The 27153-nt window shown below is 54.0% G+C and overlaps 1 protein-coding gene across 6 annotated transcripts in view; it reads left to right on the top strand.

The window, feature by feature from the left end:
* Gdpd5 (glycerophosphodiester phosphodiesterase domain containing 5) overlaps nucleotides 1–27153 on the top strand; it is an 80251-nt gene that overhangs the window by 41350 nt on the left and 11748 nt on the right. For 5 of the 6 annotated variants that reach the window (XM_013116366.3, XM_013116367.3, XM_013116364.3 and 2 more), the window contains 7 exons: nucleotides 932–1108; nucleotides 13183–13286; nucleotides 16606–16699; nucleotides 17322–17381; nucleotides 22798–22896; nucleotides 23163–23256; nucleotides 23615–23760. In XM_013116366.3, the coding sequence (XP_012971820.1) occupies nucleotides 992–1108; nucleotides 13183–13286; nucleotides 16606–16699; nucleotides 17322–17381; nucleotides 22798–22896; nucleotides 23163–23256; nucleotides 23615–23760 (714 nt within the window). In that variant the 5' untranslated portion in view covers nucleotides 932–991. The remainder of the gene's footprint in view (nucleotides 1–931; nucleotides 1109–13182; nucleotides 13287–16605; nucleotides 16700–17321; nucleotides 17382–22797; nucleotides 22897–23162; nucleotides 23257–23614; nucleotides 23761–27153) is intronic. The other variant, XM_021229507.2, reaches the window with a different exon arrangement.

The following is a 27153-nucleotide window of genomic DNA, read 5'->3' as shown; positions in this document are numbered from 1 at the left end:
TGGGATGGGGTGCCTGACACTTTAGGTGACTGTGAAGATGAAAGGGAAACATGGATGTGTGACACTTTCCAGGGCCTGCTGCATTTCCAGCACTCCTGTGCCCGTCAGCGTGTATGATAATGTATTTTGTAGAATGTTTATTTCAAACGTCTGCTATTGCCAGGCTCTGTTCCAGTTACGGGTGAGACAGCAGAGAATTAAAAAAGACAAAACTCGCCTTCGTGGAACTTACAGTGAGGTGGGCAGACAAACAAAATAAGCAGACAAATTATATTTAAGAACATGGCTGTGAAAATAAATCTGAGACTATGGGAGGGAGCTTAGGGAGTGGGGGAGGGGCTCGGGGGCTGCAGAAGTCTTACTAGCCAGGCAGGATAGTGCATGCCTGCAACCCCAGCACTCGGGAGGCTGGGGCAGGAGGATCAAAATCCGGGCCAGCCTCAGTTATATGATAAGCTGAGAAGAGAGGAAGCGGAAAGGATGGGAGAGAGAGAGAGAGAGAGAGAGAGAGAGAGAGAGAGAGAGAGACAGACAGACAGACAGACAGACAGACAAGGTGACAGGGAGGGAGGGAGGGAGACAGACAGACAGACAGACACAGAGACAGGGTGACAGGGAGGGAGGGAGGGAGGGAGAAGAATGAGATTAAAAACCAGAAGGAGAAAGGGAGCCATGCAGACTTCCAAGGGCAGTGAGCATGGCATCATCTAGGTAAGTGTGGCGACACTGAAGACGCTGTGTGACTGGAGGGAGGAGGTGGGAAGAGTGAGTGACAGGGACAGGGCTCAGGGACCTTCAGGGATGGGCCTCCCTCTGGGACCCAGTAGGCTTCCAGAAGAGGATAACCCCCCCTGACCTAGGTTGTGGTGACTTGTGCAGAGCCACCGCCTCACCCGTCCCCTGACTCACAACTCTGTGTTTCCTCCTGCAGTACCAGCCAGGGGTCTCCATGGGCGCTTGAGGGCCGGGTGCCAGGGCCGCGGGCACAAGCATGGTGAGACACCAGCCCCTACAGTACTACGAGCCCCAACTGTGCCTCTCATGTCTCACGGGCATCTATGGCTGCCGCTGGAAGCGCTACCAACGCTCACACGATGACACCACACCGGTGAGCTTCCCTGGGATGGAGTCAGAGACATCCAAAAGCCCAGTGAGGGGCTCTGGAGCTGAGGGACATCGGGGTTCAGTTGTCTCTGTGTGGTTCTGGACAGGCCCATAGGTCTCCAAGAGTTCAGTTTCTTCCTCAACAAAATTGGCCTACAGTGATCCCCGAGGCCCCTGACCAGGTGGGTTGGACAGGAAGGAACTTGTCTGCATGGATGTAGATAGTTAGTTAGCTATTAACTGACTTCTGGTAGTGGGGGCAGCCCGCTCCAGGGGCCTGGACAGGAAGGAGTTGGGAGTGATCCTAGAGGGGTCGCCCAAGAGGAACAGAACTTCTTTGTTCCCATGGATCTGAAAGGCCAGGTAGGGGTGTCAGGAGGGTGAGCAGGTGGGTCTGGCCATCCTGGAGCCTGGGAGTTGATGGGGCCATGGCCTGGCACCAGGGCCCAGTCACCTGAGGTGCTGGCTTGCCAGGCCTGGCAGCAGGTGCTAAGCTGGATAAAGAGGCCTCAGTGCTGGCTTCCTGGCCAGACCAAGCAGCACTCTTGTCCCTGGGGCACTGTCAGCCTGTGGATCTGGTTTCTTCTGTGAAGGAACCCGATTCCTGTGCGGTGTTTATCTAAAAGCTTTGCTGCCTGGAGAACAGCTTTTCTCCTCCCTCATGCTTGTCTGAACAAAGAAGCTAGCCTCTGAATTCACCAGCCCCAAACAGGCTGGAGAGTCAAAGGTGTAGCAGCTGAGGTCGGGCTCACCAGGCTGTTGGGATGGGGATGTCAGGGTGCTGTGGACCTGCCTGCCCTCCTCTGTTTCTGCTAGAGAGGCAAGGAATGCAAGGCTGTGTCAGGAGCCTAGGGCCCCCGTGAGCAGCATGGACCACTAGAATGAACCCAGCAGAGCGAGGAGGAAGCATGACCAAACAGAGCAAGGGAGAGGAAGAGGAAGGGGCGTGGCCAAGGCCACACAGTAGCCCTGGCAGTGCCAGGATGGAACCCACCTCCCGCTGTGGCCTCAGCCTGAGTTAGCATCCTGGGCACTACTTGGTGTGGCCACTCTCCTTTGGGTAGACAGGATGTTTCCGTCTGAGAGAGCAGGCTAGAGTTGGCAGACCAAGGGTGAGTGGTGCCTCTTCCACAGTGTCCGTAAGCTGCATGTGCCTGGGAGGGAGAGGGGGTAACTTCCCCTCTCACGAGCCAACGTGTGAGACAGGGATGTAAAGCAATGGTGCCACCTGGAGAAGACATGGGGACACGTCCATCATTCCAGATGCCAAGCCTCAGCTTCTGCATCCCTGAGATGGGAAGGGATCAGGTTAACGACATCCGCATTGTGGACCGTCCATCCTCTGCGATCCAGAGCAGTCTGCCCCATTCAGGCCTAGGGCAGGCAGCAGGCCTCTTTGACCTGACCTCCCTACGACTGGTATCCTGTATGCTCTGAGTCAGTGCTGTGCTGACGGCCTCCACTCCTGTTGCTCCTAGTGACCCATGGGTCATGGAGAAGCAGGAGCCAGGGACTGGAGCAAGATCACACAAGTGGTAGTAAGCAGAGCTGAGGCAATGGAGGGACGACCAGACTCCTAATGAAAGGCCGCTGGCCAGGCCTTCCTAGGCCATGAGTCAGGAAGTGAAGGGACTTGATTGTGACCAAAGAGGTGAAGAAAGTGTGCCACTGAGGCAGAGGGAATGGGGTGCTGAGTATGGAACCGAGGCTGAAGGAGTAGCAGAGGCCTCACTCCATTCCATTTCTGCAGATGGCTGCCTCACCTCAGGGGACCCCAGAGTCAGCTGATGATAAGCCTCTGAGGCTCCAGCCCACTTCCTCTCCTTGTGTGAACAATCTTTCTCTCCTTCTCTCTCTTCTTTCCTGTCCCCTCCCGCCACAGATGGCCAGAATGGTGATGGGGCTATGCTGGGCTCTCTTGCCAGGCACAGTAAAGGGAACAGAGGTCTGTGGTCTCAAAGGTGGCTGGTGCAGGCGAGGCATGGGATTCTGTTGGTAGGGTGCTTGCCTAGCATGTGGGAAGCCCTAGGTGTGCTTCTCAGCACTGGCTCCTGCCCGTGAGCTCAGCACTCAGGAGTGGAAGCAGGAGGGTCAGGAGTTCAAGGTCATTCTCAGCCACTTAGAGAGGTCCAAGCCAGCCTGAGTTACCTGAGGCCCTGTCTCAAAGCAAAACAAAAGAAGATGGCATCGAACTGGGCCTATGTACAGTCTGCTGGACAAGTAGAGGTCACCGTTGGCTCTGGGGAGCAGGGAGGAGAGGCCTCTGCAAGGGCGTCTCCTCTCACCTATGCCTCAGCTGTGAAAGGAGAGGCAGTGAGCGGATGAGTCATGCCCCTCTCATCCTGGGGCTAGGATATAATGCAGACAGTCATGGAAAGAATTAACATGGGAGAAATGGCTCAGAGGGTAAGAGCACTGGCTGCTCTTGCAGAGGACCCGAGTTCAATTCCCAGCACCCACATAGCAGCTCACAACTATCTGTAACTCCAGTTCCAGTAGATCCAACACCCTCACACATACATGCAGGCAAAACACCAATGCATGTAAAATAAATAATAATTGTTTTTTTAAAAAAGAGTTAACATTATTGAGTACCTGCTGCATGCAGACAGCTAATGATTTACTGCCTGTGAATGAGTGAATGAACATCCCTGCTGGCCACATTTAATCGCACACCCATTTTACAGAGGGAGAAATCCAGACACAGAGCAGCCGTGTAGGAGGTCATGACAGGCCTACAGCCGCAGTGGCTGGAGGCTGGAGGCTGCAGAAAGATTGCTTGCACTGGTGTATGGATAACGAGAGCTCAGGGAGAATGGGGGCCAGGAGAAGTTGCTTGACTGAGGAGCAGGGTCCAGGCGAGGCAGAGTTATTCTCGGAAGCCAGGCTGGGATCCCCAGTGACAGTCTGGTCAGGCCAGACTGGCTCCCAAGCAGGCACTGGGGATGAGCAGGGTCACTGGGCTTGGCAAGGAAGCCCTCCACGAAGGGCACTCTTCTGCCCACCCAAGCCTTTGCTCACAGGACACACCATACGGAAGCGGGAAACTGGGAGCACGGAGATGGACTCGTCTCTCCTGCTGCTGGACGAGGGTGTGGAGCAGCTTAACTGAGGGTACCTCACCCGAAGACGGCAAGGAAGGGAAGCGGAGCTTTTTATAACTGGGGATAATTAATTGGCTGTTGTTTGTGACTCATTACTTTAATACTGCCAATTAAAGACTCAGTGAGACAGAGACTGTTCTCAAGCTGGCCCTGGCCCTCCTCCCTCTGGCACCCCTCCCCCAAGTCCCTGGGTCCCCTGAAGGCAGCAGTGTCAAAACCAGCTTCCCTACTGAGAGGGATTTAGGTCAGAGGCCTGGAGGAACTTCCTAGCTAGAGACCAAGGAATATGGTAATCAGCTGTCTTGCACATCTGTGCTATACTTGCCTTTTAAAAACTGTTATGACCTTAATTGATCCTCCCAGCTTGTGGATGGAGCTCCACGAAGAGTGATTTATTCAATCGGAGGGGCCATTGGCACAGAGTGCACTCCTGCTCACACCCAGCCTATATCTTCCACCTCCAATGAGCTAGGCTGTGCTTATGTATGCAGTCAACAAACCTATTCTGGCACATACCCATGAGTCACAGTTGTAGCTGACCTGGTTCTCTCCTCCCTTGAAAGGGAGTCCAGGCTGGAGAGGGCCAGGGGACAAGTTATGAATAGACACCCAGATCACCCAGGGAAATCAAAGCCAGGTCCAGGGGATGCTGGGAGTGGGTGGTAAGTGTATGGGGCAGTGTCTGTTGCTACTGACTTGTGTTTGGGAGCTGAAAGCTAATTGAGCTTCATCTGGGAAAGGGAAACATGCTCCTTGGGAGGCCTGGGGCTACAGCAGGCTGAACAGCCCAGGCTTTAGCCTTGGGTCAAGCTGTACAAAGGCCGCGGGATTACATTGTACACAGCACTCTGAGAGGTGATGTGCCTCCGTGTGCACTGCACGTGTGTGGTATGTGTTTGTGTGTGCGTGCAGGGATGTGGACAAGGGGAGGGATTCCACAGACACCTGGAAGGTCCAATCGGAGGCTGAACCAGGCGGATCCTTGGAAAGAGTCCCGGTCATCCCATAGTTCTTACTCTGGGAAGCAGGAGGCCACCGTAAGAGATGCAGACTGTGCTGTGAGGGCATGGGTGAGTCTTTGGGAACGAAACATCAGGGGCAGGAAGGCAAGTCAGTGTCCTCAAGCCCCAGTGGCCTCCTTCTTGGGGTGGACCTGGACCAGGGCTCCTTTAGCCATGAAGGCCTGTCGTTTCTGTCCCTCCCTTGCCCTTCCACACCAGCCATGCTAGCCAGGCCTCACCATGGTCCTGGTAATCTGACTCTCAGCACTGAGGCTCTGCCTCCCTGTCCCAGTGCCCACTACTCTGTCTTCTCCTGACTCAGATGCATTTCCCCAAAGCAAGCCATTGCTTCCTTCCCCGCCATGTGAGCTCTCACAGCACTTTGAGCCAGTGCTAGCCATAAGAACTGGGATTCTCTGACCCCTCCAGTGCACTCAAGGTCTGGCTCAGGCTTGGCCATGTGTGCTAAGAGAAGTGCAGGAAGGAGAATGGCTTGGATGGTGAACAGTGACTACCGAAGCTGCCTGGGGAGCATGCCTGTCATCTTGCTGACTACTATGGGGGAGATGGAACCCACTGAGCTCTCAAGAAGGAAGACACACGTATATGAGAAGGAGCTTGCTGTATTCCAGGCCTCTTCCTTGGGCTTCTGGCAGGGCAGGGTGCTGACTCAGCCCCTGGCCTCTCTCAAACCACCCCTAAGGGCTGAGATTGACTTTTTCTACAGGTGGACAAGAAGGGGAATTTCCCAGCTTCCTGTCCTGGCAGCCTTGTGGTTTGAGTCTTGGTTGGAGTGTAGGGGAAGAGAGACTTCAGGGTTGCCTTGGTGATGAAGTTCCTTAAAGCAGATTTCAGGATACGGTTGGATTCAGTCAGATGCAGCTGGACCCTCCTGGTCAGGCAGCTGCATTTCTAACTCTGCCCTTCTGATGCTGCCCTGGCCCTCAGGCAAGCCCTGGGCCTCTCAGCCTTTTAAATGAGGTATTGGACAGTGGGTACAAATGTGCCTCCTGTCCCATATAAGAAGAGACTCTGTCCTAACCCTGAGAAGGGTGTGCCCTCCCTACAGACTTCCCACAGATGGCACTCTCCTTTTGGCTACAGGGACAGAGCCTGAAGGATGAGGGGTGACCCTCTGGGCTTTATTTTCCTGCTTCTATAGTGGGATGGCATGAAGAAGAGGACAGGAGTCTCCTGGCATCTTTCATCTTCTCTGTGAAGGACACTAACAATACCTAGGTCTGAGGAGGCCTGGACCATTCCTTAGGGAGGGTATTAGAACTATCCCAGCCTGGACCTATAAACTGGGTGGCTCCGAGGGGTTCTCTGGGGCCTGTCCTCAGGGTCCTCCAGCTCTGTTGTGCCTGAGGGATGGATGAGCAGGAGGAAAGAGGAGTTGCAAGCTGGGCCTGGTACCATCCTCCCACCTAATGAGCTGCTGTTCTGAGGGCACCCTGGCAGAAGCAAGGACAGACAGAAGCCTAATTGCCCAGCCTTCTGTAGCCAGGAGAAATAAATCCAGCCTCTTAGGCTGCCAGGAACTGGCTGGCGGTGGGGGTCTAATAATCCCCTCCCAGCTCGGCCCTAATGCTGCCATCTATCTCAGCCCTGCCTGGCTGCCCCTCCCCCAAATCTCCTGGGTCTGAGCCAGCATAATCCTGCCAGGGCATGCCCAGCTCTGTCTCCGAGGAACTCCTACCCCCTTCCCAGCCCACATTTCCTCTACTCCTTATTTGAGACTTGGTGAGTTGAGCATGGGACAGAGGTGTAACTGGATGCTGAGGGTTGCTTGGCTCTGGGACTCCCAAGCAGAGCTGGACCACATGAGACTCCGGGCAGCTAGGCTCAAGGCAGAGTCACACCCAGGAAAAAGGCCTGCGAGTCTAGAAACAAATGTGCAGACAGACACCAGAGAGCTTGCCGGGTGGTAGACTGAGGTGGGTGTCATTGCAAGTGTCCTGTAGTATGGGGACATTCATGTAGCAGCCGTGGGAGATCTTGCCCCTTACCTCAGACCAGAATACATTCCAGATGGATGGAAATGTGTTTTTCCTTATTTTTAAACTTTTCTTCTCTTTAGAAAGCGTAGAGGAAATTGTCGAGAAAATCAGACAGTCTGGAAAGATGCAAACGGGAAGACGCTTGAGGCTTAGTTGTATTCTAGAGGTAGGCTCTGGAGCCTTCCTGGTGTGTACTGCTGTCCAGAAGGAGGGGCTGGGCGGGACTCAGCGTTGAATGTAAGGCTGGGCATTCCCTGCTGTAACTATGACTTAAGTGTAGTGTCTGCTCTCAGCTGCTCCTCTCGCACACAAAGGCAGAACTGAAGAAAGTAACAGGGGGTGGACCTGCCGGTGTGGAACTTAAATTGTGGGTCTGGGGTGGATGGAGCTCGGTTGGTGGAGTGCTTGCCCCGTTTGATGAAGCTGGTGTGCAGCACTTCCGAACCCATGTAATACCAGCTCCTGGGAGGTAGAGTCAGAGGACCAAGGGTTCAGAATCATCCTTTGCTTAAAAAAAATTAGGGTGGGGTGGACAAGGTGGCCTAGAAGGTGCAGGCACTTGTCACGCAAGCCTGGTGGCCTTGAGTTCAGGCCTTGCAGCTTAGAGTGGGAAGAGAGATCCTACTTGCCAAAATTGTCCTCCGACTTCCACAAATGCACCGTGGCACCCACATGTACATGAGTGCAAACACACACCTAAATAAAAATTAATTTAAAAGTTGGCCATAAGAAGAGAAGCCATTTCCCTGAACAAGACCTGCACACAATCCATATCTGCCTCTTCTCCTTCCTGCCCAGATGGAGGCTCCTAGGCCAGCCCTCCCAGCAAGGCCCTTCCTCCTCCAGGAAGCTCTCTGCACCTCGCCTCTCTCCTCCTGTAACAGAGGGTAAAAGCCTCTGTCCCCTGCACTCTTAGCCAGACAGTCCTTGCTCTCACTGGTGCCCAGGAACGAAGTGTCCTGTCTGCTGCTTTGGCCACTGTGGGGACTGGTGGGTCCCCACAGGGAAGGGCCCAACGTCCTGTGAGGAGTGACTGACAGGAAGAGCAGCGGTGTGGGGTGTGAGACAGGAGCTTTGCTGAGTGATGTCCTCGTGTGCCGACTCCATCTGCCGTGTTCCCCATCACTCTGTGCCCCTTTACTGGGTCCACAACCCCGTGGCCCCGTCCCTAGGCCATTCTTCTGCCTTGGGGAGATGATGAAACCTGAAATTCTCTTCACCTGTGACCCGCAGTGGGACCTTGGAAAAAGCTCTGACCCTCTGAACCTGTTTCCTCTGTGGCCAGACAAGGGTAATTACGTGACCTGGCTCTTGTTTCCTTGAGACAGCTGACCGCAGAGGCACACAGGCCTGGTTGGGAGTTCTGGCTAACCAGTGGTGTGTGTTTGCCCTTGGTGACCTTAGGCCAGCCACTTTCCCTGTCAGGGCCTCAGTTTCCTGAGACTGTCCCACCTGCTTTGCAGAGCTGTGGGAGTGAGGAGAGCTCCTCCAGGCGTCTGTCTCCCAAAGCCAGGACTGCAGCCTGTATGTGAGGCACGTGTTGAACAGGGGCATGCCAGGGGTCAGCCTCCTGACCGAGCTCCTGGGGCCCACGGCACAAAGCCTGCAGAGCCAGGCCTGACCTCTTGCTCTAGCTGCCCCTGGGCCAGGTGCAGGTGATCAGGCTTGCTGCCCTCAGCAGCCAGAGGAAGAGTCGGTGTAGAGCAGGGGGGAGGGTGAAGACTTGATCACTGTCTTCACATAATTAAAGGGCTGTCAGACGCGAATGGTAATTATAGGAACCATGGTGGATCTGGCGACTTACAGCTTACATGTGTAATCGCTGGGGCCTGGCAGCTTTCCTCTGAGGTGGTGGTGACGTCATCTCTATGAACAGGGGAGGAAGCTGAGGGTTGAGGTGCTGAGTGCTTGGCCCACAGCCCCACAGCCAGTGGGTAGAAGGGCTGGAATTAAAGCCCAGCTGTGTTATACACACACTCATTGGCCATTTGACCCCAGTATTGTTTGACCCTTTTGGTTGGATTGGTCTGTGTGGTTTCTATCTAAGGAGGTGGTTTTAGCTCCAGTAGAGGGAGTCAGAGAGGCGAGGAGGGAGGGGGCCAAGGGAACAGTGCCACGTGCTGTATTTATTGGTACCCTGTATGGCACACCATACCTGTCCTCATTCTGAGAGCAGGAAGCTGGGCCTCAAAGAGGTTGGGCATCTCCAAGGCTACTCAGCTCTGAGCATCCCAGGATTCAGCCCAGCATTGCTGAGTGTCTGAGTTCACCTGCTAGTCAGGCTGAGGGTCTAAGACGGAAGGGCTTTGGGGGCTCTCCCTGGGGCTGCCTGAGCTGCGCAGCAGGCTGAACTCCCACCCTGCCCTGGTCTGGAGGAGGGGTACACAGGAGGCAGGAGCTGAGTGGGACATCTCTGAGACACCCTTCCTATCTCTGTAGCTGGGTGCAGTTGGAGGGCAAGTTGCTGGGTGCCAAGAGTCAGCACAGGATGTTGGGGGTGGGAGGTCATTGGGGTCACAGGGACACAAAGGCATCCAGGAGCCAGAGGTTAGGCCTGGGGGGTACAGCCTGCAGAAAGGGAACGATGAGCAGACACTGGGTCTGGGATTGCCATCAGAGCTCCAGAGGGATAGGACAGGTTAGGGGAGCATCTCAGAACTCCTGGGTACCCCATTCCTCCCCCTCTACTTGCCCATGGTCACCCCCTTGACTGCTGTCTGCCAGATGACTGTTGTAAAGCTACGCGCGTGTGGTAACTGCGAATGGTAGGGCACAGTTGCTGACCCGTAGGTGATGTGATCAGAAAGACCCTTCCCTTTCTGAGCCATTCCTGTAACCCCCTCTGGTACAATGCAGAGAGATGGAGAGCCAGGGCCTCAAGGTCCACTGGTGTGGCCCTGGCCTCAGAGGCTGGTGAGATGGTGAGCTACCTCTACACCCTAGGACCCCAGCCAGACACACTCGATAATGGGCAGAGCATGCCCAGGCCTTCCCCTTGGTAATTCTCCCTGACAAGGCCCATTAGTGCCCCTGAGAACCTCTTTATCAGTGGGGCTGCGGGGAGGCCACTTCCTCTCCCGCTCCTTGCTCCCACTCCATCCTCTCTCTTCCAGCCCCTGCCATTCAGCTTTTTTTCCTCTGATTGTTCTTGGTATGACCATGCACCTCTCTCCATCCTGTGTTGGGGCCTCTTCATCCCCATCCAATGGCTGCCTGTGACCTAATGACCTTCTGCTTCTGTGGGACTTTAATCACCAGGTTCCCCAGCCCCAGCTTCTGACAATGGGCTCTTGCTAGTTCCTGGCTTTCAAGGCCCTGCCCCCTCCTGCCGTGACTACCTATCCGCTCTAACCTTGTCAGTTCCCAGCTGCTGAAACCTTGGCCCTCACCTATGTCCTGCCCTGCCCTGCCACAGGGCAGGTGAGCCCAGGACCCCTGCCCGTCCTCCTTCCCCTGCCTGTGCCACCTACAACTTTGTCCCCCTGGCCTCTTATCAGTGCTGTCTCTGGGACTGTGTCACCCTTGTGGCAGGTCCCCTGCCCTCCCCACACCCAGGCTGTTTGCCTAGGACAGGCCTAGATTCAGGCTCCCCCTCACGGGAGCCTCCCTCTGCCCCAGGGGGCCAGCGGTGGGTTCATGCTAGATACGGTGATGGGGAGGTGGGGTATGCCTTACTGAGTGGGAGCCCGATGTCAGAGCTGACCTGGGACCTGCCAGCTGGACTCCAGCTTGCTCTTTCATGAGCAGGTAGGAGCTGGAGGCAACAAGCAGACTATCAGAAGGACTGGACCTTGGGCTGATGGAGCCCGGGGGTCGGCGTGGGAGGTGTAGGCTCTGAGACAGCAGCATGGGCCAGGATGTGGGGAGGAGGACTGAGGGCCACTCACTCTGCTCCTTCACCATCCCAACCATCTTAGTGGCCCCGAGGTCCCGTCGCCACAGGAAGACAGGTGCCCTGCCGCCACAGGAAGACAGGTGCCCTGCCTTGTTCCTAGCCTGAGCTCTCTCCCCGAGTCTGGGGCTGTGCTGGCCCATGCCCGGGTGGGGCAGACACAGGTCAGCTTTGCTCTGAAAAGCTGTCCCTGCTTCTCTCATCCCCCGAACCTAGCACAGCCCAGGCTTGGGAGCAATGTCACCTTCACATCCCAGTTTACAGGCAGAGCAGGGCTAGGCCCAGCAGCCTGCTTCTCCGCATGACCGTGAGTCGTGGCAACTGGTCACCAAGCATGGGTCACCAACGTGAGTGACTCACCCTGGTATGTGGGTGTCAGTGTGTACCCAGTCGTGGCTTATCTGGGTTGAGAACTTCTCCTGCATGGTGGCAAGGGGCCATGCATATCAACCTCGTGCTATGAATGCTATTATTGTATTTAGTTCACAGAGAAGAAACAGTCACAGAGAGGTTGAGTCAGCTGTCTGGAGACGCACAGCCTGTCAGTGGTAATGGGCTTTGAGATTCCCAGGTGCTCGGGCTCAAACACAACATTGGGTTACTGATGTGGAATGGAGGGATGCTGTGACGTGAGAGAATGCTTTTTCTAATGGGTCTCACGCCATCCAGGGGCAGAGTGTGATTTAGAATAGAGGCTGCATTGATGCTGTGGAGCACAGTAGTTTTGGGGGACTAGAGCTGAGTCCAGGAAGGCTTCCCAGAGGGCTGCCATGTGACCCAACTCCATGGGTCCTCCATGGGGTGACAAGCCCAAGCCTGTGCTCCTTCCCAGTTGAGGGGATGAAGCTGGGGGGGTCAGGGGTCACGCAGAAGGAAGGGTATCCTTGCTTGGCTGAACAATGAGGGGCCAGGATCCTTTTTGCCAGGCTGGAACAGAAGCGGGACTTTGGGGGACTCAGCGCTCCAGGGGTGACTAATCTGACTCCTGTCACCTCATCTGCAGATTATTGCTGTTGACCTCAGCAGTTTCTCAGGGCATAACAAGATGGTCTGTCCCAGTTAGTGCTGCTGAAAACCCAGGGCTTGGCCAAGAACACACATTTGCAAGCCTCTGAGCCCAGGCTCCCAGGAGCCGGGTTGGGCCTGTGTTTACCCACTCCTGCAGGAGTCAAGAAGGTGTGGTCTTTCCCAGCTCAGCCCCCAGGCCCCCAGCACCATGGGGAGAAGGCAGTTGCTACATTTCTTCAGTTAGGGAACTCATGGGTCCTAACCTTCTACCGTCTAGCTGTGTGACTCTGGCAAACTGGTTGGTCTCTCTGGGCTTCAGTGTTTCTGTCTAGCACAGGATAGAGGTGGTAAGCAATGCCTGCTGTGTGGACATGTGAGGATGGCACTAGGGAGATGTAGGGGCTGGGGATGTTGCTTGTTCATAGTGCTTGCCTAGGATGCACAAAACCCAGCTTTTGATACCTAGCACTAAATTTAAAACTACTTGGCTAGCAGGAAAGTTGACTCTTGCAGAGGACCTGAATTCGATTTCCCGTATCCACGAGTGCCTGTAATTCTAGCTCCAGGATCCATTGTCCCTGGCTTCCACAGTTGTAAACACATGCACAGGTACACACGCATGCATGGACACACACACACACACACACACACACACACACACACACACACACACACACACACAAACCTTAAAAACAATTGGGGCACATATCTGTAATCCCAGAACGAGGGACGTGGGGCCCCACAGGACCAGGCCTTCAAGGCCATTTTCAGCTGCATAAGGAGTTCGAGGCTGCCCTGGACTACAGGAGACTATGAGAGACATTCTTTGTTTTTAGGGACCAGCATCAGGACAGCAAAAAGGCATTGGCTGCCCCTTCCTGGTGGACCCCTAGCCCTGCTCCTACCTGTCCACTCTTGTAACTGGGCTCTGTGACACTGGACAGGTCTCTCCTCCTTGAGCCTCAGTTCCTCACAAACTCCCGGCAGTTGAAGTTTCAGGAAGGGAAGTCAGGGAGGCCCCTGCCCTAGGAGAGCTGCCCAGTGTGACGCCGCCCTCTGTTCTGCTCTTGCAGTGGGAACGCCTGTGGTTCTTGCTCCTGGTCTGCACCTTCAGCCTCACACTCACCTGGCTCTACTTCTGGTGGGAAGTTCACAACGACTACGATGAGTTCAACTGGTGAGTGGAGGAAACCCCAGCGCCCAGCTTGGCCCCGGGAGTTCTACAACCAGCTCTCCTATGGCCTGGAGTGAGGCCCGCTGTGGGGAGCCCTGGTCTCACCCATTTGCAGGCCTTCAATGAAGGTCCTGTCACAGACTGGCAAGACAGGGAGAGCTCTGTGCCCCTGGGAGTTCAGGAAGGCTTCCTGGAGAAGGAGACATGGGAAATAGCCTGAGCCAGCTCTTAGACACCCCCTAAACTTTACAAGGAGACCAGGGTTGTTCTCTAGGCCTAGGCTGTGAGGAATAGAAATGGAGGGCAGAGCCGTGTCAGCCTGAGGTGGAGCATGCTGCTAGCTGCCTTTGTAGACAAGAGCTCCAAAGCCGAGAGAGACCAAGGCCTGAGCAGAAGAGGCAGTCCCCTAGCCTCAGGCTCCCTGACTGGCAGATGTCACTGTCTAATTCTGCTCTGCCTCCTTAAGGGGCACTTCAAGTCCATGGGCAGGGCCCTCCCTGGGCACTTCAGGTCATTGCCAGATTCTGTTGACATGGACAGAGAAGAGGGTGCTTCTGAGAACTCTTCCACTGGTAGATTTTTGGAAACTGAGGCCCAGGTTCCCAGATCCCGTGTGGGGAGTCAGGGATAGGGAGCAAGCCTCTGGTGTGCTCTGTGAGGTAGGGTAACTTGTCTCTTCAGGTTCTTGGAGGACAAGATAGGGGGATGGGTGAGGGCAGGGCACAGAGCTGCTTCCTGGGAGGCCAAGTCTCCATGGAGAGAGGAGCTGGCTCAGAGCATGACTCTGATGGGCTGAGGTTCAAGGATTCTGCTAGGACCCCAAGACTGCTAATGGGACATGAAGTCTGCTGTCTGCTTACCTGTGTGTTCATTATTTTCCCGTCACTGTGATAAAATGCTTGACACAAGCAGCTTCAGAAAGCTCGCAGTTCCAGAACACAGCCTGTCACAGTCATGGCAACAGGAGCGTGAGGCAGCTGCTTATATCACCTTAGGATAAGGGGAAGGTGAACGCTGGTACTCATCTTGCCCCCTCCTTTTTAGGCAAGCCAGGACCCCAGCCCATGGGATGGCACCACCCACATTCAGGGTGGGTCTCCCCGCCTTATTTAACCCAGTCTAGAAACTCCCTCAATGCCTCCTAGGCAGTTATAGATTCTGTCACGTTAATGATCAATATGAACTGTCACACTCCCCGAAGAACCAGACTGTCATTAATGAACACAGGACATTAGTGAACAAAGGACACACTACTGCTGCCTCCACTTGCCCTGTAGTCCAGCAAGATGAGCCAGGCCCACTCATGTGCCGAAACTGGGCCCTGGTCTCTATTGCATATCATAAGTCAATCATGTGTCTTTGTAAGTGTCTAAAGCATGGGCAGTATTGCAGATGCTTGAGGACATTGCTTGCTGGCCCTCAATGGCAATCCCTAGACAGCTGCACACACCCTGTATATATGGACAAAGTGAGGTCTGAAGAGGGACACTCACCCGTAGTCATACAGCCAGTCACTGTCAGGAACACGTGTCAAGTGCAGTTTGAGGAAATAAGGGCTCAAAGAGGGTAGAAGAGCCTTTTCCAGGTCACACAGCAATAGAAATGATGGGGTGTGACCCTCAGTGCCTCCCCGACGCTGGTAAGACTCAGCAGATGCCAGCCCTGTCTGGGAGGCAGCCACAGAGGCCTGCCTGGGAACTGCAGCTCCTTTGCCTGCCAACTGCTTCTTGGGAGGCTGGAGCTTCTCTTGAGTCCCCGGGATTATTTCCTGCAGGAAGATGAGGTAAGCACCAAGGATCAGCCCTGGATGGGCACAGGTAAAGAAAGCCACATAGTGCTAGGAGTGTGCAACCTTTTGACATTGACACACAGTGCTGTTACACAGTGCTGTTATCCACAGAGTTCAGGGAACTACACCGTGGGATTATTGCCACCAACCAACCAAACAAACAATTGCACCCAAAGTAGCAAAGCTCACAACAGTGTTTTACGCAAGTCCACAATTTGTCTTTAACTGTGTGTGGCCCATGGGCTGCAGGTTGGACACACCTGGTAGGCTACTGTGTGTTTGTCTCGGAGGCTTTTCTGCCCAATGTGGCTGCTCTTTAGAGGCCAGTGGGACCAGAAAATCTTTCAGGATTAGCTCCAGGGCCAATTCCCAACCTTCTTTGGGCCTCGATTTCTCAAGTTGTACAATAAGATGAGCATGGCCTGTGATTTCCTGAGTGGTAGGCCTTCCCATAGGCTCAGAGCAGGGCTCTGGGAAGGGATGGGGAGGCAGATGCCCCATGGAGTCCTCCTGATGTCCCCTGCCATCTCCTGGCAGGCTACCACCCTGTGTCCTGACTCTGGCTTACTCCTCCACACCCTGAGTGAGTGACTTTATCCTTTGAACGTGTCTTTCCCTGCAGACACAAGGAGGCTGTGGGTGAGTCATCGTACGGGGAGCAGCTAAGCTGCATCCTCCAGGACCCTTAAGAAGTTTGGTCCCTCTGTCTGCCCCATCATCTGTTTATAGCAACCCATCCCGAGGAAACAGGAATGCAGAAAGATGTGTCCATTTTCTCATTTTGTGTTGGTTTACGAAGTGAATCATTGCAAGCTGTGATGTTCCACTAATAGGAAGCAGGCTATATATGGCAGGTGAATGCAAGAAGACCACGGGCTGCTTAAAAAAAAATCACATTTTCTCAGCATTTTTACTGGTGTCAGTGGATGCTCGTGTTAGGGAGAGTTTGTCATGTCCTTGTCGCAAGCCTCCTTTCCTTCGTTCCCTGGAGCTCTGTGAAGGGCTTTCTCTTATCCCTACCCTACCCTACAGGTGAATGGACTAGAGTGTTAACATCTTATCAGTGCTAAGGCTCCCTACGGTCACAGTTTGACGTTGAACCTGAGGCGAACGGCATCTTAGAATCTGTGATGCCTGTCACCTCCACAAGGTCCTATGAGCCAGCAAGAGGCAGTGTGGGGATTAGCTCTCAGAGTGTGCTCCTCCCTCAGAGCTGTGGCCCTGCTCCTGAGGGTGGCAGGGGTGGGTGTTTAGCCCAGACTGGCCGTTCATGCCTGTATGTAGGTGCAGGGGCCAGTGGGAAGGAAGTCTGATAGCTTTCAGAGCGGCGATTCTGGGCGCTTCTGCTTCTTCCTTCGAGTGCCCCCCAGAAGCAGGCATGACTGACGATAAGGGAAGACTATTAGCCAATACGGGATGGGGAGGACTTGCTTTGGCTCCTTAGCTGCAGCTGCGTGAGGACAGAATTAACCTAACTCCTTGCCTAGGCAGTGGCCCAGGGAGGTCTGAGCTCTGCCCCGCTCTTCCCACCAGGTACCTCTACAACCGCATGGGCTACTGGAGCGACTGGTCCGTGCCAATCCTCGTGACCACGGCTGCTGCCTTCACATACATCGCAGGCCTCCTGGTATGGGTGGAGGAGCTACCTTGGGCTCATGTGGGCCTATTCTTAGTGAGGGGGCGTGGCCTGTGATGGGGGGTGCGGAGCACTGCTTCTGCCCAGGCCTCTTGAGTGTTGCTTGGGTCTGAGGCCTGTGTCCTCCAAGGCAGGAGGTCTCATTTTACGAGTCTCCTTTAGCTGTCCCTTAGGAAGCCCCTCCCCACCTCCACTCCCAGGATTTCGGCACCTGCTACTGGCACCTTCCAGAAAGGGCTCCTGCCCTCAATGTCCTCCACACTGAGAGACTCGGGTTGACCCTGGAGGTTCCTGGGGGACAGGGTGCAGGTCTGCTTCTGAAACCTAGGGCCTGGATCTCCCAAACAGTTGATGCACTGAGTCTGGCAGTTTGTGTGCCAAACCCAGGGACCTTTCACAGGGGAATTCCTAGAGGAGAAGGCTGGAGGCCTGGAGTGACCTGGAAGGAGGCCAGGCCTGGGCAGGGCGGGGCTGGACATTCCTGGTGCCTGTGGGGAGAGTGTGCTGCCTGCCTAGGGTCAGACCAAGGGCAGGAGTGTAGAGCAGGGCATCTGGAGAGCCGGCAAAGCTTTCCAGTCACACTTACTTGACTGGCCCCCGGGGCCCTCTTCAGGTCCTGGCACTATGTCACATCGCTGTGGGGCAGCAGATGAACCTGTACTGGCTGCACAAGGTAAGGGGAAGCTGCCCTCCTGGGGAAGCGGAGGACAGCCCGGGGGGCCCTCCCCTGAGTCGCCTCTGTGACTGCTCTCCCTGTTTCATTGAACTTTTGCCATGCCAGGCACCATCCGGCCCGGCTTGCATCCATCCTTTAACCCTCACAGCCCTACAATGTAGGCACTGCCACCATCCCACTTTACAGAGGCAAAAACCAGAGAGGTTAGTCAACATGCCTAAGGTCTCACAGCACAGCATGAGCGGAAGGCCCAGGGTTCAGCCCTGCAGCCCCACCCCCCTTCTGGCTTCAGTGAGTTTGGGTGACAGTGTCTGGGATGACCCAGACTGTCCTGGTCTGGTCCTGATGACCTTCTGCTGCTTCTGCTGTGGGCGACATCATCCTCACCAGCGGCACGCCCACCCTTTCTTGTTTTACTCCCGTGCTCTGGCCCTCGTTTGCTCACTTTCTCTTCAGGCCCATCCTGTTATTTGAACCCTCCCTGTGCAGCTTGTGTCCCAAGGGCGGGGCTTCTCCCCAGCCCAGCCAGCCTCCCCTCTCTCCCAGATGCATGGTAGAACATTTGTGTTAGCAATTTTTATCAGGTTCTTGATAAACCACTCCAATTTGTTGCTCCTTGAAGACTAAACTGGCACTGATCACTTCCCTGATGTCCCCAGTGTTCATTCCAGAGGTCCCAGGACCTCGTCTGTCTGTCTGTCTGTCTGTCTGTCTGTCTGTCTGTCTGTCTCTCTCTCTCTCTCTCTCTCACACACACACACACACACACACACACACACACACACACACACACACACGCTGAGAGTAGGTTGCTAATGCCTGCTCTGCTTGAACAGGGCCCGTAGAATTGGGCCAATCCTGGCCAAGATAGGGCCACCCCCTCTAGATCCCCAGAGTGTAGAGGGAGGGGCAGCTCATCTCTTTTCCTAGAGTATGGCTAGGAGTGAGCACAGCATCTGAGAAGGGGCAGAAATACCTGGAAACAAACTGGACCCTTGAGACGGGCCCAGCTAGCAGGGGGACAGAAAGGGGGAGACGGGACACAGATGGGCCTGAGTTGGGTGTGTGGAGTGGGAGGTGCCAGTGAGAAGTAGGGGCACCTTGGGAGCCAGGCCTAGGTGGCCAAGTCATGCAGGGATGAAGAGAGCAGCAGAAGAGTCCCCCCCTGGGGGCTCTCTCCTGAGGGTGCTCTGGGGCTTCCTCAGCCCCCTCTGAGAGCCCTCTCTTCTCTAACGACGTAGCTAACACTTGAAAGAGGGTACCAGCTGGCACCTGGGGGTGGGGCACACATGCTGTGCTCACCTCCCGGGGCTGTGCCTGGCTCTCCACAGGCCAAGTCACACATGTCTGATCCTAAGGGAGAAGCCTGCAGCACTACAGAGCCAGGCAGATCTGGAGGCGTCATGCAGGAGTCCCTCAGCTAACCTGCTTCCTGTCCTGGGCCCTCTCTCTTCCATTCACTCCATCCCGTGAGATCTCGGAGGCAGAAGGGCCTGTTATGTGAGCAAAAATTCAGACAGGAAAAAAATCATGCTCAATGAAAATTTCCCTACAGACTCTCCCTTTTTATTTTAATTACCCTCCCTCGTGTGTGTGTGTGTGTGTGTGTGTGTGTGTGTGTGTGTGTGTGTGTGTGTCAAAAGGACACCTCTTGGAAGTCGGTTCTTTTCTCCCACCATGTGGGTCCTGGGAATCAAACTCCGATCACCAGGCTGGCAACAGGTGCCTTTACCTGCTTAGCCATCTCACTGATCTCCCTGTTTCTTTAAACGTCACTTTATTTTATGAGCACAGGTGTTTTGCCTGCATTTATATAAGTGTACCACATGTATGCAATGCCGGCAGAGGCCATATGAGGGCACCGGAGTTCCTGGAACTGGAATTGCAGACCATTGTGAGTTGCCACGTGGGTGTTGTGAAGTAAACCCTGGTCCTCTGCTAGGGCACTCAATGCTCTTAGAACTTTCTATGTAGACCGGGGTGGCCTTGAACTAACAGAGCTCCATCTGCCTTTTCTTCCTGGGATCAAAGGTGTATGTACACCACACTCTCAGCTTTATGGAGCCCAGGCTCATCTCAAACTCATTATCCCCCTGCCTTGGCCTTCTGAATGCACGCATTACAGGTATGTGCTGCCATGCCCAACAAGAAGGTATACTTTCATAATCTTGATCTTGCCAAATGCCTTCTTTGCCACAGGGCACCATGCTCCCTAGACAGTACACGGTTGTGTCAACAGGATCCCCTCACCCTCAGGTGTGGGTTGATTCCTTGATCTTTGGCGATCTGCAAGGTTGAAGCTGTGTTTCTTCTCTGCTCAGTGAGACTTGGTCTCATGTCCCTTTGCTTCGGGGTCTGCTTATTAATTTTCAGGAGCTCTTTATATATCTGGGGAGTTGGCCCTTTGGCTGATGAATTGCAGATAATTTAAATTTTGCCCAGCTTGTATTCATCTTTTGACTGTTTTATTGGCATTTGTGCCATGGGATCTTTTTTTTTTTTAATTCTAAAAAAAAAATGGAATCTGACTGGGCAAGGTGGCACATGCCTTTAATCGCAGCACTCAGGAGACAAAGGCAGGTGGATCTCTGTGAGTTCAAGGCCATCCTGGTCTACAGAGCCAGAACAGCCAGGGTGGTTACACAGAGAAACCTGTCTCAAGAAACCAAAACCAACCAAAAAAAAAAAAAAAAAAAAAAAAAACGCCAACAACAAAAACTTGAATCTTTCATTTCTTTTTATGACCTTTGGGTGTTGAGTCAAACTTAGAGGGGTCCTTCCCACTCCAAAATGATATGAAAATTCTTCTATGATCTCACTAAGTGATATAATGTGTAGCATTGCTTTTTTGACATTTAAATGTTCGTTATTTTGGGGCCTGGTGTGATCTTGCCAAGCTTGCTGGAGATGCTTCCCAGACATCTCCCCTGCACACCCTCTTCCCCTGTCCAATCCGAGATGCCATTATAGTCCTTCAATGCATTCAGACTTCATTCTGAGCTTGGCTTCCATTTATCCCTTTGACTTCATGCCAGGGTCACATTGCTTTGAAGATGACAACTTTGTGGAACGTTTTAATCCTGGTCTGTGTTTAGAGTCCCTGGTTCCCCTGAGTCCCAAGGAGGTGAGGGTAGAAGGACTTAGGAATGGGCAGGGAAGGAGCCACCTGTTCCAGGTGCATCTTGTGGCCCAGAGTGTTTGAGGGATCCCCAGGAGAAGCCTAGGGGGCTGGGAGGTGAGGGAGGTCAAGGTAATGGGTGCAGCTTCTTTGTGGCGAATGTGAGATGACCTTTGTGCCCGGCCACCATCCAGAGCCATCTCAGGGGCCCCTTATGAGGACTGCTCTCATAGCTTCCTCTCCCTAGCTGTGGTGGTCTACACTGAGCATTCTGCCCTGCCCCTGCTCTGTGGTGCTAATCCCAGGGGCAGCTGCCGCGCTTCAGGGCTTGTACCCAGAAGGGCTGTATCAGTCACCCAACCTGAAGCCCATGGCTCTGCCCCACCCGAGCTAGGCTGGTGCCTGCCGAGCCCATGGATGCCCAGCAGCACTCGCTGAACTCGGGCTGTTCTCCAGCAGCCGGTGCCCATGCCAGTTCTTTCTGGCAGCTAACTTCTGCCCTTCCAGCTGCTCTCTAGAAAGGCACAGCTGAGAGCTTCCTGTATTCCAGACACCGTGTTTGTCATGAAAGCATTAAGCAGCGTTTCTTGGGTGCTTACTGTATGTGACGGGCACTTTCCCCAGCGTTTCCTTTGTCCCTCTCTGTGACTCCCTCCAGTTACACTTACTGAGAATGGTGGCACTCACATCCGACACTCATTCCCTTTTAGTGGCGGCCACTGTACAAAGCACTTTGCTTGCATGTTCTCTGTCCCTATGTCAGAGAAGTTCCCTGAGGTCGTTACCCTCCTCCAATGCAACAGAGCCAGGATTTGACCCATGTGTGGGACTCAGGTATAGGGACCCTGGTCTATGTACCAGGCACCCACCAAGAGGCCATTCTACAGGCTGAATTCCAAGTCTTCTTGGGTGTCGCACACAGGCAAGACTCCAATGAATGAGTGAATGAATGAATGAATGAATGGGTTTCTCCAGTGCCATCATAGCCCAGAACAGAAATGCCAAGACTGAGTTCAGGTCTACCCCAGGACTTCCATGTTAGCTTTGGTAGGGTTTTTGTTGCAAGCCTGTGCTATTCCTGTGGCTGAAGGACACTGTGGGGAAGAAGTCCCTCCCTGAACTTTCAGTGATGCTGTCGAGCATGATGGGTAATACAGCAGCAACTGCAAAACTGTGATGAATTTTTAATTGTATTAGGATTATGAGGACTCAGTTTTATTGCAAGGACTTCCGCTGGCGGCCTCCTATTGTAATAAGATGTCTTCAGAAAGTGCTCTTCAGGGGCTCCTACAGCCACAGACTGGGGGGGAGATGGAGAGTTCTAGGGTTCCAGAGAGGACTGAAGCAGGAAACCCCAGTTTAGTCTTACTTAGTTTGGGGGTTCAAGTGGTGTCTTGCCACAGATCTCTGTCCCTGAAGGTGACTTGATGCTCTCACCACAGCTCGCCCCACACTTCCTGTGGAACATATTAAAAGCTGGGCTGGGGATGTATCTCAGTTGGTAGTGTCTACCTAGCACACACAAGGTGCTGGGTTCAATCCCCAGCATGGCATAAACATCCCAGCACTGAGGAGGTGGCAGCAGGAGGAGCAGGAGTTCAAGGCTACAGAACAAGAAAAAAACAGCCAGCCGGGCGGTGGTGATGCACGCCTTTAACCCCAGCACTCGGGAGGCAGAGGCAGGCGGATCTCTGTGAGTTTGAGGCCGGGCTGGACCGACAGCCTCCAAAACAATACAGAGAAACCCTGTCTCGTAAAACCAAAAAAGAAAAGAAAAGAAAAAAACAGCCAGGTGCAGGAGACCCAGGCAGCCAGTTTAGCAGACACACCATGAGCAGAGCCCTGCCTCAGCGTCTGCTCTTGCCAGGGTTCCCCGGGTCTGATCCCAGCCCCTCCCACTGCAGAGCTCTCCCCCCAGCCCCCCACCCCCACCCCCCACCCCCGCCTCTGTCTTTGCTGCCTTCAGCCCATCCCAGGCTGGCTCCTCCCTCTTCTTCCTTGCTCTGGGTGAACTTCTTCCTTTTGGTTTTTGTTGTTTGGGTTTTGGGTTTTGTTTTGTTTCGAGACATGATTTCTCTGTGTAGCCTTGACTATCTCAGAATGAAATGAGCTCTGTAGACCAGGCTGACCTCGAACTCAGAGATCCACCTGCCTCTGCTTCCTGAGTGCTGGGATTAAAGGCGAGCGCCACCACCACCTGGCCTGTGTGCGCCTCTGCTTACTTTCTCCTCCTCCTCTCCCAGACACAAGTTCCCTTCACTGCTGCCATGACCCTGTGTGGTACTCCCTTTCCAGATGGTGCTGGTGGTCATCCTGGCCTCCACGGTGGTGGCCATGTCAGCAGTGGCCCAGCTTTGGGAAGACGAGTGGGAGGTGCTGCTGATCTCCCTGCAGGTGCGTGAGGTGGGCTAGGGACAGGGACATTGCTTCCCCAGGGCCCCTGCAACAGGCAGCGCCTCTGTCACTCCTGTTTCCCCATACCGAGGCTCAAAGAGGAGCAGGGAGGAGTTCCTCGGAGCAGGATTCCCAGAGTCCTCAGATGACAAATGGAGACAGGATTGCCTGTCTTGTAGGTAGAGACAGTCAGCAGCGTGCTGGCGACCTGAGAGTCTGGACCTGTCTTTGAGTCCCAGGTCCCTCCTGCCTCTCCTCACACACAGGGCACAGCACCGTTCCTGCACATAGGGGCCCTGATGGCCATCACTGCGCTCTCCTGGATCGTAGCAGGACAGTTCGCCCGTGCAGAGCGGTCCTGTGAGTACCCCCTGAAGAGGGCCCACCCGTCCTGACCTTCACAGACGCCAAGGCCTGCTTAGGCTGTCCCTACTGGAACTCTACCTGGGTGGTCTAGGCATGAGATGGGACCTTTGTGCTTAGCATGGGGAGCTGGTTCTAGGTGGTTCATAGATGCTACCAAAGGTTGCTCTGGATCCCTGCTCCTAGTCCCCGAGTATGTGTGTACATGTGTGCATAAGTTGTAGGTGGGGTTCACCTCCCATCAAGAGCAAAGGCCACTCCTTAGAACACTTCAAGTTCTGCGGTGCAGCCTGGCCATCTAGGCCTGGTGAGGGCTGCAGATGACTCACGGAAGTCCCACTGCCTGTGTCTGCAGCCTCTCAGGTCACTGTCCTTTGTACCTTCTTCGCTGTGGTCTTCGCCCTCTACCTGATCCCTCTCACCATCTCTTCTCCCTGCATCATGGAGAAAAAGGACCTGGGCCCCAAGCCTGCCCTCATCGGACACCGCGGGGCCCCCATGGTGAGTGCCCCCGAGGGTGGAACCAGGCAGCAGCCATTGCAGAGGAGGACCCTGTGGGGAATGGATGCAGTGCCTGTGGTCGCAGATCAATAGGACAGCATAATGCCCTTTCGGGAATATGTAGGAAGGACTCCTGAGAAGCCTGAGAACCCGGGTGGGCATGGATCCTCCTGAGAAGCCTGAGAACCCGGGTGGGCATGGATCCTGACTAAAGGCATCTGCTGGAAAAGTCAAGTGCTTATCGGGAACCCTAGGGACACAGCCCTTGCCTTGTGGAGGCCAGGAGAGCTGTAAGCAAGCGACCTTGAGGCCGAGGCCAGGTCTGAGGCATTCTAAATCACTCAAGGGAAGACAGTTGACCTGCTTGAAGAGGAAGGGGCAAAGTCAAAGTCAGTGCCTCATGGGGCTAGGTTCATCCCCGGGCCAGCCGTGACAGAGGCATAGCTTTTCCATCTCTGTTCCCTGTCCCCTAGTAGGCCACCCAAACAGTGATGGTACCTGCTGTGGGGTGAGAGTGAGCATGGGCAACGTGTCCAGATATGCCCCAGGCACCCAAAGTAAGAGACAGGATTGTGTGATCTTCAGCACAGTGTCCCCATGCCCCAGAACCTGGAACCTGAGCTTCTGGACAGAGGCTCCCTGCTCACAGGGGCATCCAGGGCTCTCTGAGTCCTGGGCTCCACAAGGAGTTCCATGCTGTTGGATTTCAGGAAAGAAAATGCTTTCCAAAGCAATGGGGGCTGGGGAGCATGTAGCATGTAACATGTAGCATGTAGTGGTTAAGAGCATGTAGTTCAGTTCCCAGCACCCAATATCAGGTGGCTCACAAATGCCTAAAGCACCAGCTTCAGGGACATCTGATGCTTCTGGGCTCCGTGGTACCGACATACACATGCACATGCCCACGTGCACATATACACACATACATGTTATTAAAAATAGTTTTAAAAAGTCTTTAAAAGTCAGGTGTGGTAGCACAGACCTTTTATCCCAGCACTTGGGTGGTTAGAGGCAAGTAGATCTCTGTGAGTTTGAGGCCAGCCTGGTCAACATCATGAGTTCCAGGACAGCCAGGACTATGAAGAGAGATCCTACTTTAAAAAAACAAAATAAGGGCTGGAGCCATGGCTCAGCAGTTAAGAGCACTGGCTGCTCTTCCAGAGGACCTGGGTTCAGTTCCTAGCACCCCTATGGCAGCTTACAACTGTTTATAACTGCAGTTCCGGAGGTCTGACACCCTCACACAAACATGCATGCAGTCAAAACACCAATGCACATAAAATAAAAATAAACCATTAAAAATAATAAATAGCAAAAGATGTGTCTGAATTGGAATATTGCTCAATGGTAGGATGCTTGGCTCAGTAGCTGGGTGCTTAGTTCAGTGGCTGGGTGCTCAGCTCGGTGGTAGGGTGCTTAGCTCAGTAGTAGGATGCTTAGCTCAGTGGCTGGGTGCTTAGCTCGGTGGTTGACTGTTTAGCTCAATGGCTGGGTGCTTAGTTAGCTCAGTGACTGGGTGCTTAGCTCAAGTGGCTGGGTGCTTAGTTAGCTCAGTGACTGGGTGCTTAGCTCAGTGGCTGGGTGCTTAGCTCAGTGACTGGGTGCTTGGCTCAGTGGTTGGGTGCTTAGCTCAGTGACTGGGTGCTTGGCTCAGTGGCTGGGTGCTTGGCTCAGTGGTTGGGTGCTTAGCTCAGTGACTGGGTGCTTGGCTCAGTGGCTGGGTGCTTAGTTAGCTCAGTGACTGGGTGCTTGGCTCAAGTGGCTGGGTGCTTAGTTAGCTCAGTGACTGGGTGCTTAGCTCAGTGGTTGGGTGCTTAGCTCAGTGACTGGGTGCTTGGCTCAGTGGCTGGGTGCTTAGTTAGCTCAGTGACTGGGTGCTTGGCTCAGTGGCTGGGTGCTTAGTTAGCTCAGTGACTGGGTGCTTGGCTCAGTGACTGGGTGCTTAGCTCAGTGGGTGGGTGCTTAGCTCAGTGGGTGGGTGCTTTGGTTAGCATTCACAGGTTGCTGTTTTCATCCCAGTAATGTGCTTGTTTTTTGTTTTGTTTTGTTTTTTGAGAAAGGGTCTCACGTGTTCCAGGCTAGCCTCCATCTCAATGTGTAGCACAGAATGACCTTGAATTTAAATCTCCCTTTCATTACTTCCTAAGTGCTAGGATTGCGAGCATAAACCACCAAGCCAGGTTCGTGCTGCGCTGGGGTTCAAACACGGAGCTTCATGCTAGGCAAGCACTGTCACCAAATTCACTACATCCCCAGCCCTATCCAAGTCCTAGATGTCCCAGGGTAAAGCGATTGGTGCACAAGTGTGAGGACTGAAGCTCAGATCCCTGACACCCACAGGAATGCTGGGAGCGCCTGGCAGCCAGTCAGTAATCCCAGCTCCCCAGTGGGTAGAGACAGGAGTGGGGGGCAGTGGGGCTCAGTAGGTGAGTTCTGGGTTCAGAACTCAGTGAATAAGGTGGAGGGGGATAGAAGACATGAGCATTAGCCTCTGGCCTCTACACTCTCATGCACACACATGTAACACACACACACACACACACACACACACACACACACACACACACACACAGGAAACCAAAGCACAAAACATGTCTGATGGGGCCACAACCCCACCTGAAAGTCCTTCCCTACACATAATTCAGGTGTTATTTTCTAGAAAAAAAAACCCTCACAGGCCTACGCTGAGCTGGACCCTCCTATTGAACCCCACGAGGTGCTGAGCCTGGCGCCTCCTAGGGGCAGCCAATGGAATCTGGATGGAGATTCAGTTTGCTGTCTAGGTGTATTGTGGAGGTCACCGGCCCCTTTGAGACTCAGTTTGGGGTGCCCATGCTATTGCTAATGTGAAGAAAAGTTAAAACCTGGCCTTCATAGGTGGGGCCAGCCTCTGCGGGGCTGCAGGCTGTTGTGCAGGACGGGAAAGAGAAGCAAGACAGCCTCAGTAAAAGAAATTCAGACGTATACCAAGTGGAAAAATACCATGTTGTACCACGTGGTGGTGACTCCATTACTGCCTTTCGTGATTTGTAACAGCCTGCTGTTCCCGCCTCTCTGCTTTCTTAGCTTTCCTCTGCTGTAGTGAGGTGAATCCTAGACCGCCTGTACATGCTTTAGGATGGCTCTCCAACACTGAAGGACTTTCTGTTGTGCTTTGATCTGCTTGAGACAAGCTGGGTTTCAACTACTACCAACCTCCCTGTCTCTGCCTCCTGAGTGCTAGGATTACAGGTGTATGCCACCACCCAGAACATAAGGGCTGAAAACAAACGACAGGCTGGGGGCAGACGGCTCTGCCAGAAAAAGCACTTGTCGTGAAAGCCTGGCATATTAAATTCAATCCCTAGAGCCCACATAAAGATAGAAGACTCTGTAAAGCTATCCTGTGACTCT

The sequence above is a fragment of the Mesocricetus auratus genome, unplaced genomic scaffold, assembly GCF_017639785.1.
Source record: "Mesocricetus auratus isolate SY011 unplaced genomic scaffold, BCM_Maur_2.0 Super-Scaffold_4256, whole genome shotgun sequence".
Taxonomy (NCBI): Eukaryota; Metazoa; Chordata; class Mammalia; order Rodentia; family Cricetidae; genus Mesocricetus; species Mesocricetus auratus.
This window is presented reverse-complemented; position numbering and strand designations above follow the sequence as displayed.